This window comes from Tachypleus tridentatus, chromosome 10 (assembly GCF_004210375.1).
Source record: "Tachypleus tridentatus isolate NWPU-2018 chromosome 10, ASM421037v1, whole genome shotgun sequence".
In the NCBI taxonomy this organism is placed as follows: Eukaryota; Metazoa; Arthropoda; class Merostomata; order Xiphosura; family Limulidae; genus Tachypleus; species Tachypleus tridentatus.
In genome coordinates, this window is record NC_134834.1 from 194,090,314 (window position 1) to 194,106,519 (window position 16,206).

The 16,206-nt window shown below is 35.8% G+C and overlaps 1 protein-coding gene across 1 annotated transcript in view; it reads left to right on the plus strand.

The window, feature by feature from the left end:
- The first annotated feature begins 15,504 nt into the window (after positions 1–15,504).
- LOC143228618 (protein O-mannosyl-transferase Tmtc3-like) overlaps positions 15,505–16,206 on the plus strand; it is an 8,085-nt gene continuing 7,383 nt past the window's right edge. Inside the window, exon 1 of the mRNA XM_076459843.1 lies at positions 15,505–15,551. Within this exon, the coding sequence (XP_076315958.1) occupies positions 15,505–15,551 (47 nt within the window). The remainder of the gene's footprint in view (positions 15,552–16,206) is intronic.

Sequence of the window (16,206 nt, forward strand, 5' to 3'; positions counted from 1 at the left end):
TTCCTAATTTAGCAGTGTAAGCCTAGAGGGAAGGCAGCTTGTCATCACCACCCACCGCCAACTCTTTGGCTACTCTTTTACCAACGAATTGTGGGACTGACCGTCACTTATAACACCCCCACGGCTGAAAGGGCAAGCATGTTTGGTGTGACGGGGATTCGAACCAGCGACCCTCAGATTACGAGTCGAAAACCTTAACCCACCTGGTCATGCCGGGCCAGGAGGGGGGGGGGCTAGTTTCTAAGAGAAACAAGTTTTTGTTTCTGTTATTACAGTTAGTTTCTATGAGGGACAAGTGTTTTTGTTTTGTATTACCACAGTTAGTTACTGTGCACGTAAGGAAAAAATTGTTCAGAAATGTGATATGCAGTCTCAGAAGTGTATGAAAATGGTTGCAAAATTAGTGAGTTTTATATTTATTAAAAATAAAAACATTCTGAAGTATACTACAGAATTAAATTAACGAATGTTGATTTTTCTGGAAGCTTGCTTACTTTATATTTTCTATTTAGAACAATTTAGTAGTTGAACTGCATTTAAAGATATGTTCATATCATTGACCAAGGATTGCATTAATGCCTATGTGTGTACAAGAAGGTTATAAAATCAGATATGATACATACATGTCAATAACTATATTTACTTCATTGCCTAAACTGCTTATAAGTTTCGCCTTAAAGTAATTAAGACTTTGTGCAAACGTAACAATAATAATAATAATAAAATAAAGATGTCCAAAGGATTCGGACATTTTAGGTCAATGATTATATACATATGTTACAGATTTTTCTTTCAGTTTAAACAAAAATAAAATTGAAAAGATTATGATGATCTAAGTAGAAGGTGGAAATATTGCCTGGGTATTTATATATATCTCTATATATACGTATGTATTTCTCCGTGATAAACATTTTACAAGTTAGAAATAATGACGTACGATATTTTTTGTTGTTTTTATGATTAAATAATTCTAATATTTCTATAAAGCTGTGTTTCCCTGCCAGAAAATCGGTAGACAATATATTGATTCAAAGATACGGTCAAAATGCATTATTATATTTCCATTCACAAGAAACTTTTTACTTCAAAACTACAGAAAATGGATTTAGATACAGCTTTTATCAACTTGCAAAACTAAAAAATGTTATACTCAAGTTCTTTAATTTTAAACTTTATGTTACAGCCTGCAATCGATGTGAAAAACGCCTACTGGAAGGACTCAATTGGAAACATCGGCACAAAAGTCATCTCATGGCAAAGTTCAACAGGAACAAGCCTGATTTTAAAAATATCGTCACTTAGTTAGACTTTATACATTTTGTATATATAATTTCTAGATGTAATAACGGAAACATTGTTTGTCATGAGCATTTACAAAATACTAAAATTATGAACTTTTGTAAAGTTACCAACAGCAAAAAATGTACTGATGTTGACAATTTAATCTTTAACTTTAGTAATGTTACTTTAACCGAATCCTGCAGGCCCGGCATGGCCTAGCGCGTAAGGCGTAATTCGAGGGTCGCGGGTTCGCGCCCGCGTCGCACTAAACATGCTCGCCCTCCCAGCCGTGGGGTTGTATAATGTGACGGTCAATCCCACTATTCGTTGGTAAAAGAGTAGCCCAAGAGTTGGCGGTGGGTGGTGATGACTAGCTGCATTCCCTGTAGTCTTACACTGCTAAATTAGGGACGCCTAGCACAGATAGCCCTCGAGTAGCTTTGTGTGAAATTCCAAAAAAACCAAAACAAAAAAAAAACCAAAAAAAACCGAATCCTGCAGACTTTCCGTTGGTAAAGGTGTTAGTTTCTCTGTTTCCTCAATGTACGTTTTGTGTATTACACGTGTCCTTCAGAAATTGCATACAAGCACAAAACAAACTTGCCTATTTATGCTCACAGTAATTCTACTGTAACTCAAGACTTATTTAAGACCAAATTTAAAAATCTTGCATTTTCATATATTCATAATTAGTATGCTCGAATAAAGGAAATGGAATTGTGTTGTTAGACGACAAAATTATCTTGAAAAATGAAGAGAGATTTTGAAAGATACCACAAAGTTCATACCAGTTAAGTCACATATTATTTAACTAACCATTCAAAGGGTTTGGTTTGTTTTGAATTTCGCGCAAAGCTACTCGAGGGCTATCTGCGCTAGCCGTCACTAATTTAGCAGTGTAAAACTAGAGGGAAGTTAACTAGTCATCACCACCCACCGTCATTTCTTGGGCTACTCTTTTACCAACGAATAGTGTGATTGACTGCCATATTATAACGTCACCACTGCTGAAAGGGCGAGCATGTTTGGTGTGACGGGTATTCGAACCCGCGACCTTCAGATTATGAGTCAAGTGCCTTAATCATCTGAAGAAAATATACAACGCTTCCTTAGGAACTTTCTTCATATTTTTCCCCCCATTAACATTTAATAAATTTACTTTCCTTGGATCGTTTTCATTTGTTAAATAAAGAGTTAAAAAATCTACATCTTTATAATTAATGTTTTGTGGCTCGTTGTTATATCAGGTCGTTTTTCACAAACATTACATGGATTAGACTATTTGCATTTGTTTGAAAGAAGAAAAAAATCTCTTACAAGAAGAATCTCTTGCCCGTGGCTTAATTAAATAATAACTTACACATTTAATTATTTTTTCTTTAAATAACAATTATTTTGTATTTGATGAAAAAATTAAAACGTTTCGATATTTTGGGACAATTACGATGAGGTTACAGTTGTTATAGGCCTTTTAATTTGAATCCATGTTAGCTACTGCTTAAAAAGTCTAAGGAATTTTTACCGATTAATTCCTTCCTTAAGATTTTGTAAAATTCAAACCAAATTATTTTACCATGTTTAGTTTGTGTTACGAAATCTGAAGCAAATTTGTTTGTTTTGTATTTACTTCCAGTTAACTAGTATTGATATTTTCTTGCACTAACACTTTTAAAGCTATATTTACATACTTTTCGCACGATTCGAATTACTGTACTTTCTTCGAATTTCCGTTAGGTTGCTATAGTACTGTGACGCATCACAATAGTTTTTTGAACCATCATTTATTGCACGTTGCACGTGGTTGTTGAACTAGATTTATATATATGTGTGTGTGTGATTTATTAACCAATGGTTAAGCCTTTCTAAAAAAATTACGTACTTTCATTTATTACCTTAAAATGTTTATATTAATTTTTTCATTGTTATGTTAAGCTCATTTTATATTTTTAATAATTTTATTACTTTTTTCAGTCACTTCATAATATTGTTTAAATATTGTTGTTCTATTACGTCACTATCTCTTTTCATATATTGTTTCAATTCAAAACGTTTCCTAGGGTTGAACTAATAGGTATGTTTCTGGCTTCAAAATATTCTGTTAAATATTCTTCTTCCAATTCCAGCAAAGGTAAAATTAAAAGGAGAGCCTATGACGTAGTAGCCTAATGTTTCACCTATTTGGCCGTACTCACTGCCATGGGCTGGTTAATCAAATAAACACAGTTAGGCTTATTATAACGATGTTTGTATGCAACGTTAATTTGGGTTTTAAGCACTTTTCGATCACCATTAAAGTAACGTAAAATAATTTTTGTTTCTAAATACTGTTAGAGCTCATGCCTAACTTTATTTTGAAATTCATAATTGTTTAATACTTGTTTGTTCACCTTTCATCTTATACTTGTGTAAGGTTTAGAAACTGCCACAGGCCTATCGATCGATATCTAGTACCATTCGTTTGATTGAATTGAGTTAAAAAAACAAGTAAGTGTATGATATGTTTACCATTTACATTGTACCTGTACATATACAGATTTTTATCGAAAGGAAAAAATCAGAAGACGTCCATTGAACCAAGTACTGTGGAAGAATACTGGACTAAATAGTTTAGTTTTTTATATAGACCCTGATGTGATAATTCGCTGATTCGAAAATTAAATTTGTAGAATTTGTACTTAGTTGTTCGTAACAATTCATTTTTCTTCCTTCTTACTATCTAAGATTCACACTTCTTTTTTAGATAAATTAAGATAAGGCTGTGGAAGGAAACGTGATAGTTAAAACAGTATGACATGGTATGATATTTGTAACTCAACAGCTGTGGGTGTTTTGTTGACCTGTGCTGTTTTTTTATCTTTTTTTAAAAACAGAATATTGAGTGTGACTTACAATATATAAAATATATAGTGTAACTTACAGTGGCTGTAAGCTTGTTCCTTTTCCTGCTGAACTGTAATATTTGTAGGCAAACTTAGCAAGTCTATTTTGTAAAGGAGGGAGGTTGCTAATTTTCTGGGAGTGAATTTTGAGAACCTTAGGGCTAATCTAATTGTCTTGTTTTGTTGCAGTTTTAGGTGATATTTTCTAACATGTTGAAGGTTATTTGACAGGGCGTATGAATGTTTTGTATATTTTTATAGATGTTCTGGTGTTCAGCTTGGGTGTTTACCAACAGTTTGATATAATTGATACGTTTACTTATTGAGACGTGTATATTTTGTTTGTTTCCTGTTAGACATGTATCAAAAGTTAAACCGAGATATTTAATATTATTGTTGATTTTTGTTATCTCCTTATTTTAATTTTATCCACAGTTTATATGAATAGTAAAAGTCCCTTGTATATTATTTTTTCATTAGTTTTCCAACGCAACTTAACAAACTAATGGGTGCAAGTTATGACCATTAGATCTGCTCTTTTCTTTCATGGGTATTACGGTAGTTATTGCTTTTTTCCATGTTTTTTTGGTAGTAACCAGAACTGATATTTGACTAAAGTAGTCAAAAAAACTACGACACTCAACCCGTAACCTACATGGTACACTCAATAACATTTAAATTACTGTCTTTTAAAACCCAAATTTCCCTATTCTCACCCGTGAACGAGGGTCCAGTATTTTGTTTCTAGGAATTAAGTACACTGTGAATTGGTAATATTTTAGTTTTCTCGTAGAGGACTATTCGTACATGTCCCATAGATGCATAGACAAACAGACGTTCGAATACCGAGTAAAATAATCCAGTAAATCCACCCCGTCTTCCCTCTAATTTGATTTAACACTTAAAGATTGAAAGAAAGAAACAAATGTCAGATGAGACACAAGTTAGGATTTAACTTATCAGAAATGACAAAATAACATTGATACACGTGTTTCATACCATACAATAACTTGGACAGAATGTTAACTCTGGTGACAATTGAACTTGTTTGTGATTCAATAAGCAACTTTTTTTCTGCTCTAAAATTGCCAAATCGCTTCCTAGACAGATTTTTGATCAATATTACTAAAAGTTTAAAGGAATCAGGAAAATATAGTAAAATACAGTCACGTGGCCCCAATTAACTTTTAAGGATAAATTGAAATTGTAAAAATAAAAACTAATAATACAAGTTCGCTTGTAAAGATTAGGTGCGGTATTCTACAAAACCTTCGGGAAATCTTGTCACGTGATAAAAAGCTACAAACTTCTAATGGTTCGCTTTGAGTAGATACTGTACTAAGGGACTATCTCAAATATACGAAATATATAGAAAAAAAACCGAGAAGGTTCAAGAAAAATCGCTTGAGGAAGAAAACCGGAGTATGAAAAAAAAAAGCCATTTAGATTTAGTCAAAATATTTTGGAACAGTTTGAAATTACGTCAGAAAAATACATAGAAATTTAAGGAAAATTTTTGAACTTTGTTGTGTTCACACGTTTCTGTAGATTTTACAGAACCCCCCCCAAAAGATGTTTGTTTTGCTTGTTTTTGAACTTCGCACAAAGCTACTAGAGGGCTATCTGTGCTAGCCGTCCCTAATTTAGCAGTGTAAGACTAGAGGGAAAGCAGCTAGTCATCACCACTCACCGCCAACTCTTGGGATACTCTTTTACCAACGAATAGTGGGTTTGACCGTCACATTAGAACATGTTTGATGCGACGGGGATCCGAACCCGCGACCCTCAGATTACGAGTCGCACGCCTTAACCCGCCGGGTCCCCCCCAAAAAAAACGAAACACGTTATTTCGTAATTTTAGACGATTTAGTCAGGTTTATTTTTTATATCATAAATTATATTTCTAACTATGCTTTTCTTTTTTTTCTTTTTTTACCTTACAAATTAGTAGGATGTTGATTAGTCCTAGTCCTATTGTAGAGCGCGAGATTTTGGAGCTGGATATCCAAATTTGAATCCATTCACTACCACAATGTATTCTCCACACTTGAAGCTGTGACTGCTTTTTAAGAATGACAGTTAAACACTTGCTCTGGGGGCGTAGGTTGCTTCTGACAGACGGCAAACAGATGGCGTTAATAACTTGTTCATAAACACAAAATACATGCAGCTAAACTTAACGAAGTGGACATACTTGAACAACTTTTGTCTCACCACCAGGTGGAGATTGTTATACTTTTATGCACCGGTAAAATATTCACTTCAAATGTCGCTATTTGGTCCCTTACAGCATGTGACTAACTGTCTAACTGATAATAATACTGTTGTAGAAGTTGTTCACTGAACTATTAGAACTCTAAAGAAGCTGCTTGATCTCAATATAAGAAAAATGAAAGGGAAGAACTGTGTATTATGTTCGGACTTAAAACTCCTACGTTAATCTGAAATTAGGCTTATGAATGGCTTTAAAGTGTTCGTCGATGATACTGGTAACATTATGCACACCAGGCGTGATAATAGTAGATATTTGTCAGGATCTGTGCATTCGTTGTCTTTCCAACTGTTTTGTATCGTTTAAAGTAGAAAATAATAGTATGATAACGATTTCCAGGCGTCGTGGAATGACCGTAAACTGAAGAGTGAATGAAAATAGGGAAATAGACGCACAGTTGATGTGTTGATAACTCTCGTCTAAGTGATTCCGCGTGTAGTCTATGTGTTGATAACCGTCATGTAAGTTATTCTGTGTGAAGTATATGTGTTGACAGCGAAAATAAGCAGTAATAGCTAAAATAGAATTAAATTCCCAGTTATGAATGTATGGGGTTGAGACGGCAAGCTTCTGACACGTTATACCCTTTTAGCTGCGAGCGCATTATAAGAGTGACAGCTAATACCGTTTATTCGCTTCTAGAGTCGACACAAAACCCTTGTGGAAGCGGTTACTGCGGGCTACCTCCTTTCCCTCCGATTAGTAGCTCAAAATATTGGACATCAGTACCCGAAACCTATGATAGTCCTTGAATATAATCTGGCTGTTTAACAATCGTGTGGTAATGTGTGGTTCAGATACAAACATCACTACTATATTATTCTCTTTTAGACGAGGGAAGATTTAAACCATGTAACTTTCAGAAAGAAGTCTTTTAAATCTTAACCACTTAACGATCCGTTTTGTGCACCAAGCTGTGTATATTTGCCTTAGTTTTTACAAAAGTAATTATGTATGTGTGAAGTAATTTGTGTAGTAATAAGTAATGGGAGTAAGAAGTCAGCAATATTTGCTGACAAGAGAGAAACCTCAATAGCTTCATCACTTGAAATTTCCAGGCAGGATTAGAATAAATTAATCCGTGAGACCTTGGATGTAGTTAAACACACCAATCACGAAGACCTCCTGAGTCCAAAACTAATTAGATCTGAAATCGGTAAAGAGATGACGGAGCTATAAGTTTGTACTTGAAGAATTCGGAGCCATTTTATGAACCGCTATACGGCGATTAGTTCTTTCACAAGCACAGTTTTGTAGTGAATGAGGGTTTATGCACACTTGATGACGCGGTTCGGCGTTACGTTATTTTACCTATTGTTTCAATGCTGATAAACCACCTAAACAAACTATGCTTTCCAAATCTACAAATGAATATAATAACTGCGTATGTTGCTGTTTCTTTTAAGTTTAGCAACACCGTGATAATCACCGACGTTTAGAACTGTCAACTCAACCAACTTTAGCGCCAACCAACCAAGTTTCAGCCACCACCGCCCACCACTTCCAGCAGTTTTAAGCCTACTCTGTGTCAAGACTTTTAATACTTTTGTTCAAAAACCGCAAGGTTCAAAGGTTATTACGGTTACTTGACCGATTCAGTGTGTGACTACCGAACGTGGGCTGCGTAAAGAGAAATAAATTGTTGGAATTGTCATAACTTTGGCGAGTAAATCAATTATAAACGATTACGATATTTGATGTGACTATATAATATGTAGCAGGAACATAAGCAAAGGTAAGCCTAAATCCCACTATGTAATAGGTGCCTAAACGATGGCTTATTTTAGTAACAAAATTACTCAACGTGTGTTGAAAAGCTTCTAGTTTCTGGCAATTGGAAACAGGTTGTCGAGTTTTGTTTTCTAATCATAAACTAATAAGATGTTTCGGGAAGCTTTTACCTCCCAACCAATGAGGGAATAATTTTATATCATGTGGCTAAGGCTCGGCATGGCCAAGCGTGTTAAGGCGTGCGACTCTTAATCTGAGGGTCGCAGGCTCGCATCCCCGTCGCGCCAAACATGCTCGCCCTCCCAGCCGTGGGGCGTTATAATGTGAAGGTCAATCCCACTATTCGTTGGTAAAAGAGTAGCCCAAGAGTTGGCGGTGGGTGGTGATGACTAGCTGCATTCCCTCTAGTCTTACACTGCTAAATTAGGGACGGCTAGCACAGATAGCCCTCGAGTAGCTTTATGGGAAATTCAAAAACAAACAAACAAACAAACAAATGTACCCACATATAATATCGAAATCCAATTTTGAGCCTTCAGACGATTCGATGAGCCAGCAGAGGGTGTTTTAAAAATATAAAACGTACAACGAATTTGTTCAACTTTTCTCGGAGTATTGAATAATATTTTTGAAAATAAACATTTATTTTTTAAAACTATTATAGACAACAGGGCCCAGTGGTTACCATGTTCGTGTCCAGTTTCCGCTATACAAAATAAATAAACAAAATCGTGTTCTGGACTTCGGGGCTATGGGTCCATTTAAAGATGATATACAAATCATAATAATTGGTCAAACAAGAACAATCCAAGTGTTGATGTGAACATTATTAACTAGCAATCCTCCCACCCTTTCCTCTGTAGTCTGTCAGTTCAAAATTAGGGACGCCTGGTGCATATGACCCTAGAGTAGTTGTGTGAAGTGAATATCAGTATAGTTCATCAAACATATGACAACTGTTTATGGGTAGATGGAAAAATGTATTATCTTTCAAAAGTTTTGTTGTTGTTGTTGAGAAAACCCTTCTCATATGAAAAACAAAACTTAAGTTAAAGCTGAATAGAAAGACATTAATATGTGGAATTCTGTATACTAAATACTCTAACAAGAATAATATTGATGAAGTCGTCTAAGATGTAAGTTACTTGTAACTGATTAGTCTATTCATTTATTTAGTTGCTTAGCATGAATAACTTTATATATATTAAAGCAAAAGATTAAATTTGGAGTATTATTTAACTTTTCGTTTAAGAAGCCACTGACCCCAGTGGCTCAGCAGTATGTCTGCGGACTTAAATCGCTAAAAACTGGGTTTCGATATCCGTAATGAGCAGAGCACAGATAACCCATTGTGTAGCTTTATGCTTAATTCAACAACAAGACACCTAGTTATTCTAAAATAAACCTATAAATTCATGATTAAAACAACGGTTAAAATTCAAGGTAATAAAACATTTTTAGAACCATATAATTGAAACGTAGTGCTTTAGAATAGGATTATTTGGTGATCAACAGGAGTGAAAAGGCTGAGTAAGATATATTTTAGGTTTTACTCTTTGTATTAAATGTTTTAAACTAAAAGTACGAAAAGTAGGTTTAGAAGTAGGTGGGAGACAAATTTTGTCATATTATGTTAAGAATAAACACATTTTCTTCTAACTTTATTATCAAAATGTATAAAGTCCTCCAGTACGCGCTGCGAATGTTGATATTGGAAACACCACTTTACATAATTTTAATATTTGTCAGTTTATTCATAGAAAGCTTAATTTGATTTTTTACCAGAAAGGTGTGTTACCACTACTGCAACGACAACTAAGCCTAAGTTCTAATCTTTGTTCTAAGCCTAATATCTTTCGACCTAATCGAACGGCTCTAGCGATCAATGTTAATATTGATATTTTTTTTATTGTTTGTTTGTTTTGAATTTCGCGCAAAACTACTCGAGGACTATCTGCGCTAGCCGTCCCTAAATTAGTACAGTAAGACTTTAGGGAAGGTAATTTGTCATAAACACTCACCGCCAACTCTTGGGCTACACTTTTACTAACTATACTCACAAATTTTATTTTTTAGTAGAATAGGCTTGTAAATAATTAATAGGCTTTTAGCGAAATAAAATCATTTACTTATTTACTTGGCCTGGTATGGCCAAGCGTGTTAAGGCGTGCGACTCGTAATCTGAGGGTCGCTTGTTCGTATCCGTGTCGCGCCAAACATGCTCGCCCTTTCAGCCGTGGGACGTTAAAATGTGACGGTCAGTCCCACCATTTGTTGGTAAAAGAGTAGCCGAAGAGTTGGCGGTGGGTGGTGATGACTAGCTGCCTTCCTCTAGTCTTACACTGCTAAATTAGGGACAGCTAGCACAAATAGCCCTCGAGTAGCTTTGTGCGAAATTCAAAAACAAACAAATTTATTAATTAAGGGAATTAAAGTAAATAATTGTAACTAACGCACTTTTTATTAAATGTTTAAAAGCCACTGTAAAAACTTGGAAGTCTGACGTTTTCCAGATATTTAAAAAGATAACTAAATGAGGCCATGCGAAAACTGAGAGCGAATTTGGACAAAATGTTTAGAGAAAACTAGATAGATTTTAAATAAATCCATTATAGTTTTGGAAGTAATTTATTATTATTTGTATTCATGTTTACCAGTAAGCCAGAGACAAGGTATAATTCCTGATACTACCGAACATTGGCCCAGCATGACCAGGTGGTTGGTACGATCGACTAGTAATCTGAAGGTCGTAGGTTCATATCCTCGTCACACCGAACATACTCGCTCTTTCAGCTATGGGGGCGTTACATAGTGACGGTCATTCACACTATACGTTGGTAAATGAGTAGCCCAAGAGTTGGTGGTTGGTGACGACGACTAGCTGTCTTCACTCTAATCTTATACTTATATTAAAGACGGCTAGCGCAAATAGCCCTTGTGTTCCTTGCGCGAAATGTATACAAACAACCTAACATAAAATGTATATTCTAAATACAAAATAAGAAACAAAAAATTAAGCCACATTATATATCCAAAGGTTAATAAAGTAGCTCCAAAACCTATAGAATATATTATTATTTTACTTGAAATGGTAATTAGATTCTTTCTCTGTGGTTTCTATAATTATATTTCAATGCACTTACTGAAAACTTAAATTTCAAAGTCACTAATTCGAGTAAATTGAAAGTTATTGCTTTAAATATGATAGTGTTCGTTATACTACACGGAAACAATGTTGCTTAATAAACTAGTTGCCCCATCTGAGGATAAAATACTAAAATATTTTAATATGGGACAATGAATGTATTTAATGATTATTATGATCTTCGGAAAATAGATAGGTTCATGAACCAGTTTAATGTAAAAATACGATACTCTATAATCTAAGTGCTTTCAATATGAAGATCTATCTTTATCACGTGCAAACTTGGATTGTTTGACCTTAACAACAGAGGTCAACTTTTCTACACTGTTGGATATATTGTTTGAGGTCTTAATAATTATTAACTATTTAACATTCATATAAAAAGTTTAAAATATTTCAGGCTAAATAAATGAACCACAAGACAATGAAACTTCCCATGCCGAACCACCTGGGTAAAAGCCATGTATTCTAGCCACTAGACCACATGGAACTATTGAGTTTTAACGAATTAAAATTATGTTCATGGTAAATGATTATTTTTATCTCTATACAAGAAGAATATCATAAACATAAACCAAATGTCTCTTAACAAAAGCAGACAATTTAATTTTCCTACCTACAAAATAATATATGAACCAAAGCACTCGTGGAACAGCCGTATTATACCGAAACAATCTAAAAATAATAACCTATCACCATATTAACACATCTTGTACCAATGAGGTCATTGATTTTCAGATATACTCAGTTCATTTGTAGAATAACTGTCTCATACTGAAACACATTACAAACTCAGTTACCTAGTATATATAAATTCCGACGTTATGACACATAGCGATGGATCACAAGATGTCCTTGACCTTGAATTAATTCCCTCAGCTTTGAGTGATCACACTTTTAACTTTCTAGCCCATCGCAACATTTACGGTGACCATAATCTGTTTTCCTTCAAACTGTTCAAATGAAATCAAATTCCGTTGCAGATATTTCGGGTAAAAAATGACATAAACCGATGCTTTGGGCAAATGTTATCGGGAGCATTCAGAAACACCTTTATCTTCGTTCCACTCTTGATTTGGATGTCAGATTACGAGTCGAACGCCTTAACCCACGATGGGCCCAGGATCTATTTGGTTCGTGTGCAAAATTTTACGTTTCTTGACTCTTTTTCTCTTGAGTTATGGAGGCCACACACAAACCCAAAGCCTCGGCCTTTATTATTGTGGACCAGTTTGTGGCTGTACGACACGTTAAATATATTTTACAATTCACGGATTAAACATTTGATTAATTCATTCATTAAATCCGATAAATATACAACATTCATACATATATTGAGTAAACGAGGGGCGCGGGTTCGAATCCCCGTTACAAATATGCTCGCCCTTTCAGTCGTGGGGGCGTTATAATGTCACGGTCAATCCCACTATCCGTTGGTGAAAGAATAGCCCAAGAGTTGGCGGTGGGTGGTGATGACGAGCTGCACTCCTCTAGTCTGACATTGCTAAATTAGGGACAGCTAGCGCAGAGAGCTCTTTGTGCGAAATTCCAAACAAAACAAACCAAATATTCAGTAAAACATAATTAACGGACACTAAGATAGTAAATGAAAGTATGAATGCTATGACAGTCTTTCGCACTCAGCGTTTCGATGACAAATCTGATATGACTTGGAAAGTCCTAAAAATAATTCAAGGCGCTCAGTATCTTTATTTTCGCCCCGATTACGAAATTATTATTCTTTATGTGGTTTGGTGAAATGTTTAGACTTGTGGCTGAAACTTTAAATTAATTACATTTAACAGGCGGAGTATGACCGTTAATAGTACGCGTTTAAATAATTAACAGACATGATATGTTATTGGGGTGTCAGCATTGCTTACAAACAGTCTCAAGCCACCCGGGAAATTTCTGAGTGACACAAGCTGAAGGCAAGAATCTTCACAGCGGATAGGAGAGCTCGCGCATAGGACTAAGGCAGTGAAGAGGATGGGAATTGTAATTTTAATGTTCAGATGGATTTTAAAGTTAATGTAGTATAGTTAAAGTTCTGTATGATCACGGCAAGTTTCCACCGTATTGTTGTGAGTCTTGTAATTATTAAAAACTTTACAAATACTTTAAGTTAGTAAATTTTACAATCGTGCGAATGAAAAAGGGGGTTGGGGTTGTAGGATGCTGAGAAGAATATTCCAGCCGTGCCCGGTGAGAGTTAAGAGTCAGAGGTTAGTATATACAAGGAATAATAGATCATTTTAAAAAGATAGATGACAAGTCTGGTAACACCTCTGTGATGTCTCGAACACAGCATCTCTTCTGTACCTGTAGGTTGAATGAAATTGTCTCGGTAATAAGTGTTGGAATATTCAAAAGTCACCAGCAGGTTGTTTGTGTGTCACGGTTCACCAGACTGTCTTGGAGATGCGTGTTTAGGTTTCAACGTGTTCTTTTAGAAGAAAGCAGTCGTTGTTTAAGAGTGCTTTAGTGGTGGTTAAGTTTTATTTATATCCTTATTTGTATGTAGGGTCTGTGAAAATTTGTCTATTGACTGGGGTAGCTTTTCGACTCGTGTAGTCTGCGTGAACACGTCTTTGGAATGTACTTTTGGGTGTGAGTGGGTTTTTGCAGGAGTAGCTTGAATGGTGGCGGCAGGTGTTTGAGGTTGTCAAACCTCCAGAACTGTAGAAGGTTGAAGGCGTCGTCACGATTTTCTTGCTATAAAATAGAAAAACCGCGAGTTCAGTTGTACATTTGAGATCTGTTACAGTCTTGGCGTAGCTGGACGGTTGTCACGTGCTTCTGATGTCCATGCAATGAACTGTGTGAATGAAACAAACAGGTGTAGCTTGTGGAACATACAGCTGTTCCAGCTGGTGGCCTGAATGTATACTGTAAGTCTACGGATTTACAACGCTAAAAACAGGGGTTAGATTCACTTAGGTGGATACAGTAAATAACTCAATGTGGCTTTGCTATAAATAAAACACACAGGCACGTGTATAGCTTCGAAAGAAATCGACTCTTCGCCGCTCCTAAGGAAGTTTTGGGTAAGTTGTGTATTAGACCTTGGACGTTTACAACTGGGGGATTTGAGTTCCTTGAGGAAACAGATATGTGGAATCTTTGGGAGTAAGGGGTTGAATAAAAATTACATCCCTTCATAGGAGTTTTGTTTTGGTTGGGTCGATGATGGCGTCGAACTTGTATTCTGGTAGGAAGACACTGAGCCGGTCGACGGAGAAGCCTTTAGTGATCCCGTCGATAATCACGGGCGAAACCGTCGATAAAACTTGAGTGGGTTTTCTTCCCGCGGGAATATTAACCCACTGATGACGGATCTTTGAAAAAACGTCTTCATGCTCTGAGTATAAACAAGGAATATTATGACACCTTCCAAAATACTGCTAATTAGTTTGGTTCAAAGGCTTCTTTTAGAAAATAACCTAATTTACACTCGAGGACACGGCGCGGAAATGGTTTAGTCTGATATCTAAAGACGGACAAATGGTTTATCAGGGCGGCAAGGATCTATAAATCCTATATAAAGCAGTTGATGTGGGCTGGGACGTGAGTGCCCCGAGAATGCCTACTTTTATTGGTAAAGTTTCAATCCATAGAAAAACACCCGGTTACTTGAAGAAATAAAGTGGAAGGAGGCACAGTAACAGACAAGTATGTGGATGTGTTTGGAGAAAATATTATCGAGGTTAAATCTTCTTGGTTACTGGTAGATGTGTGAGTAGGGTTTGTCTGTTACATCATATTGCTGAATGGAAGAATTAATGAAGGAATAGCTGAATAATTTGTTGGACGCGTTTGACGAGGAGGAGCTGACAAATGTGGAGTTGGGAAGACTGTAGTTCATGTAGATGACTGGCTTGTTTAAAGTAGTTTGAGGTGGAACTGTTTGGTCTTGAGTGTCTGAAAGTAGGTGGGTTTGAATTGTTTTCTTCCATCTTAGAAGAGATGTCTGTGTTAGCTTGTCTTTTATGGTGGTAGTTTATGCCTGAGTCTGTTAGTTTATTGTGGTTGATTATTTTAAATTGTCGGTTAGAGTTTCTTTGTTGGAGGTGGGTGTTTGCTGGGAGAAGATTGGTGTGGCAGAGGAGGTAAGCTGGGGAGGAAAGGGGTGAGGTAAGTCTGATTGGGTGGTTCTGCTTTGAAGTGGTAATAATCGAGGAAACAGCTGCGATAGGATGGTGTTCACCGTCAGTTGGGAAGAAGATCTTAATGAAGTGGGTTGGTAATCCTGATTTTTGAAACAGGTGGGCGGCGTTTACCTTAAAACGGGTGGAAACTTCAATGGTTTGGAGAATTTAGTCAGTCAAAAAGTACTGAGGAACGTTACCTAGATTGACTGTACGTAATCTAGAGCTACAACTATGTATTGCTACGTGGATAACAATACATTTAGTAGGTGAGCATCAGATGAGAGTTATTTGAAACCAAAGGAAATAACTTTTGAAATTAAGCACAAAGCTGTCTATAAGTTATTTGTGCTGTGCCCACCATGAATATCGAAACCAGTCTTTATAGAATTGAAAGCCATTTAGACTTGCTGCTGTTCTACTATTTATCAAAGTGTTTTTATGTGTGACGCATAAAACATTTAAGCTTTCTATCTTTTATGGCTAATACACAAATAGTTTGATCTTAGTCAATTTTTGTCCCAACATGGCCAGGTGGTTAAAGCAATCTACTCTCAATCTGAGGATCGCGGGTTTGGATCCCCGTAATAAAAAATAAAAAATGGCCATAAGTGTTTATAATTTCAAAGTTCTCGTCACAACTGCTTGATATTTTATTTAGTGTTAATCTCTCACGAGTTTGGTATGGTGATTCTGGGTCAGACAACAAATCACAACAATGGCTTCAAAATAACACCATCATTCTCATTT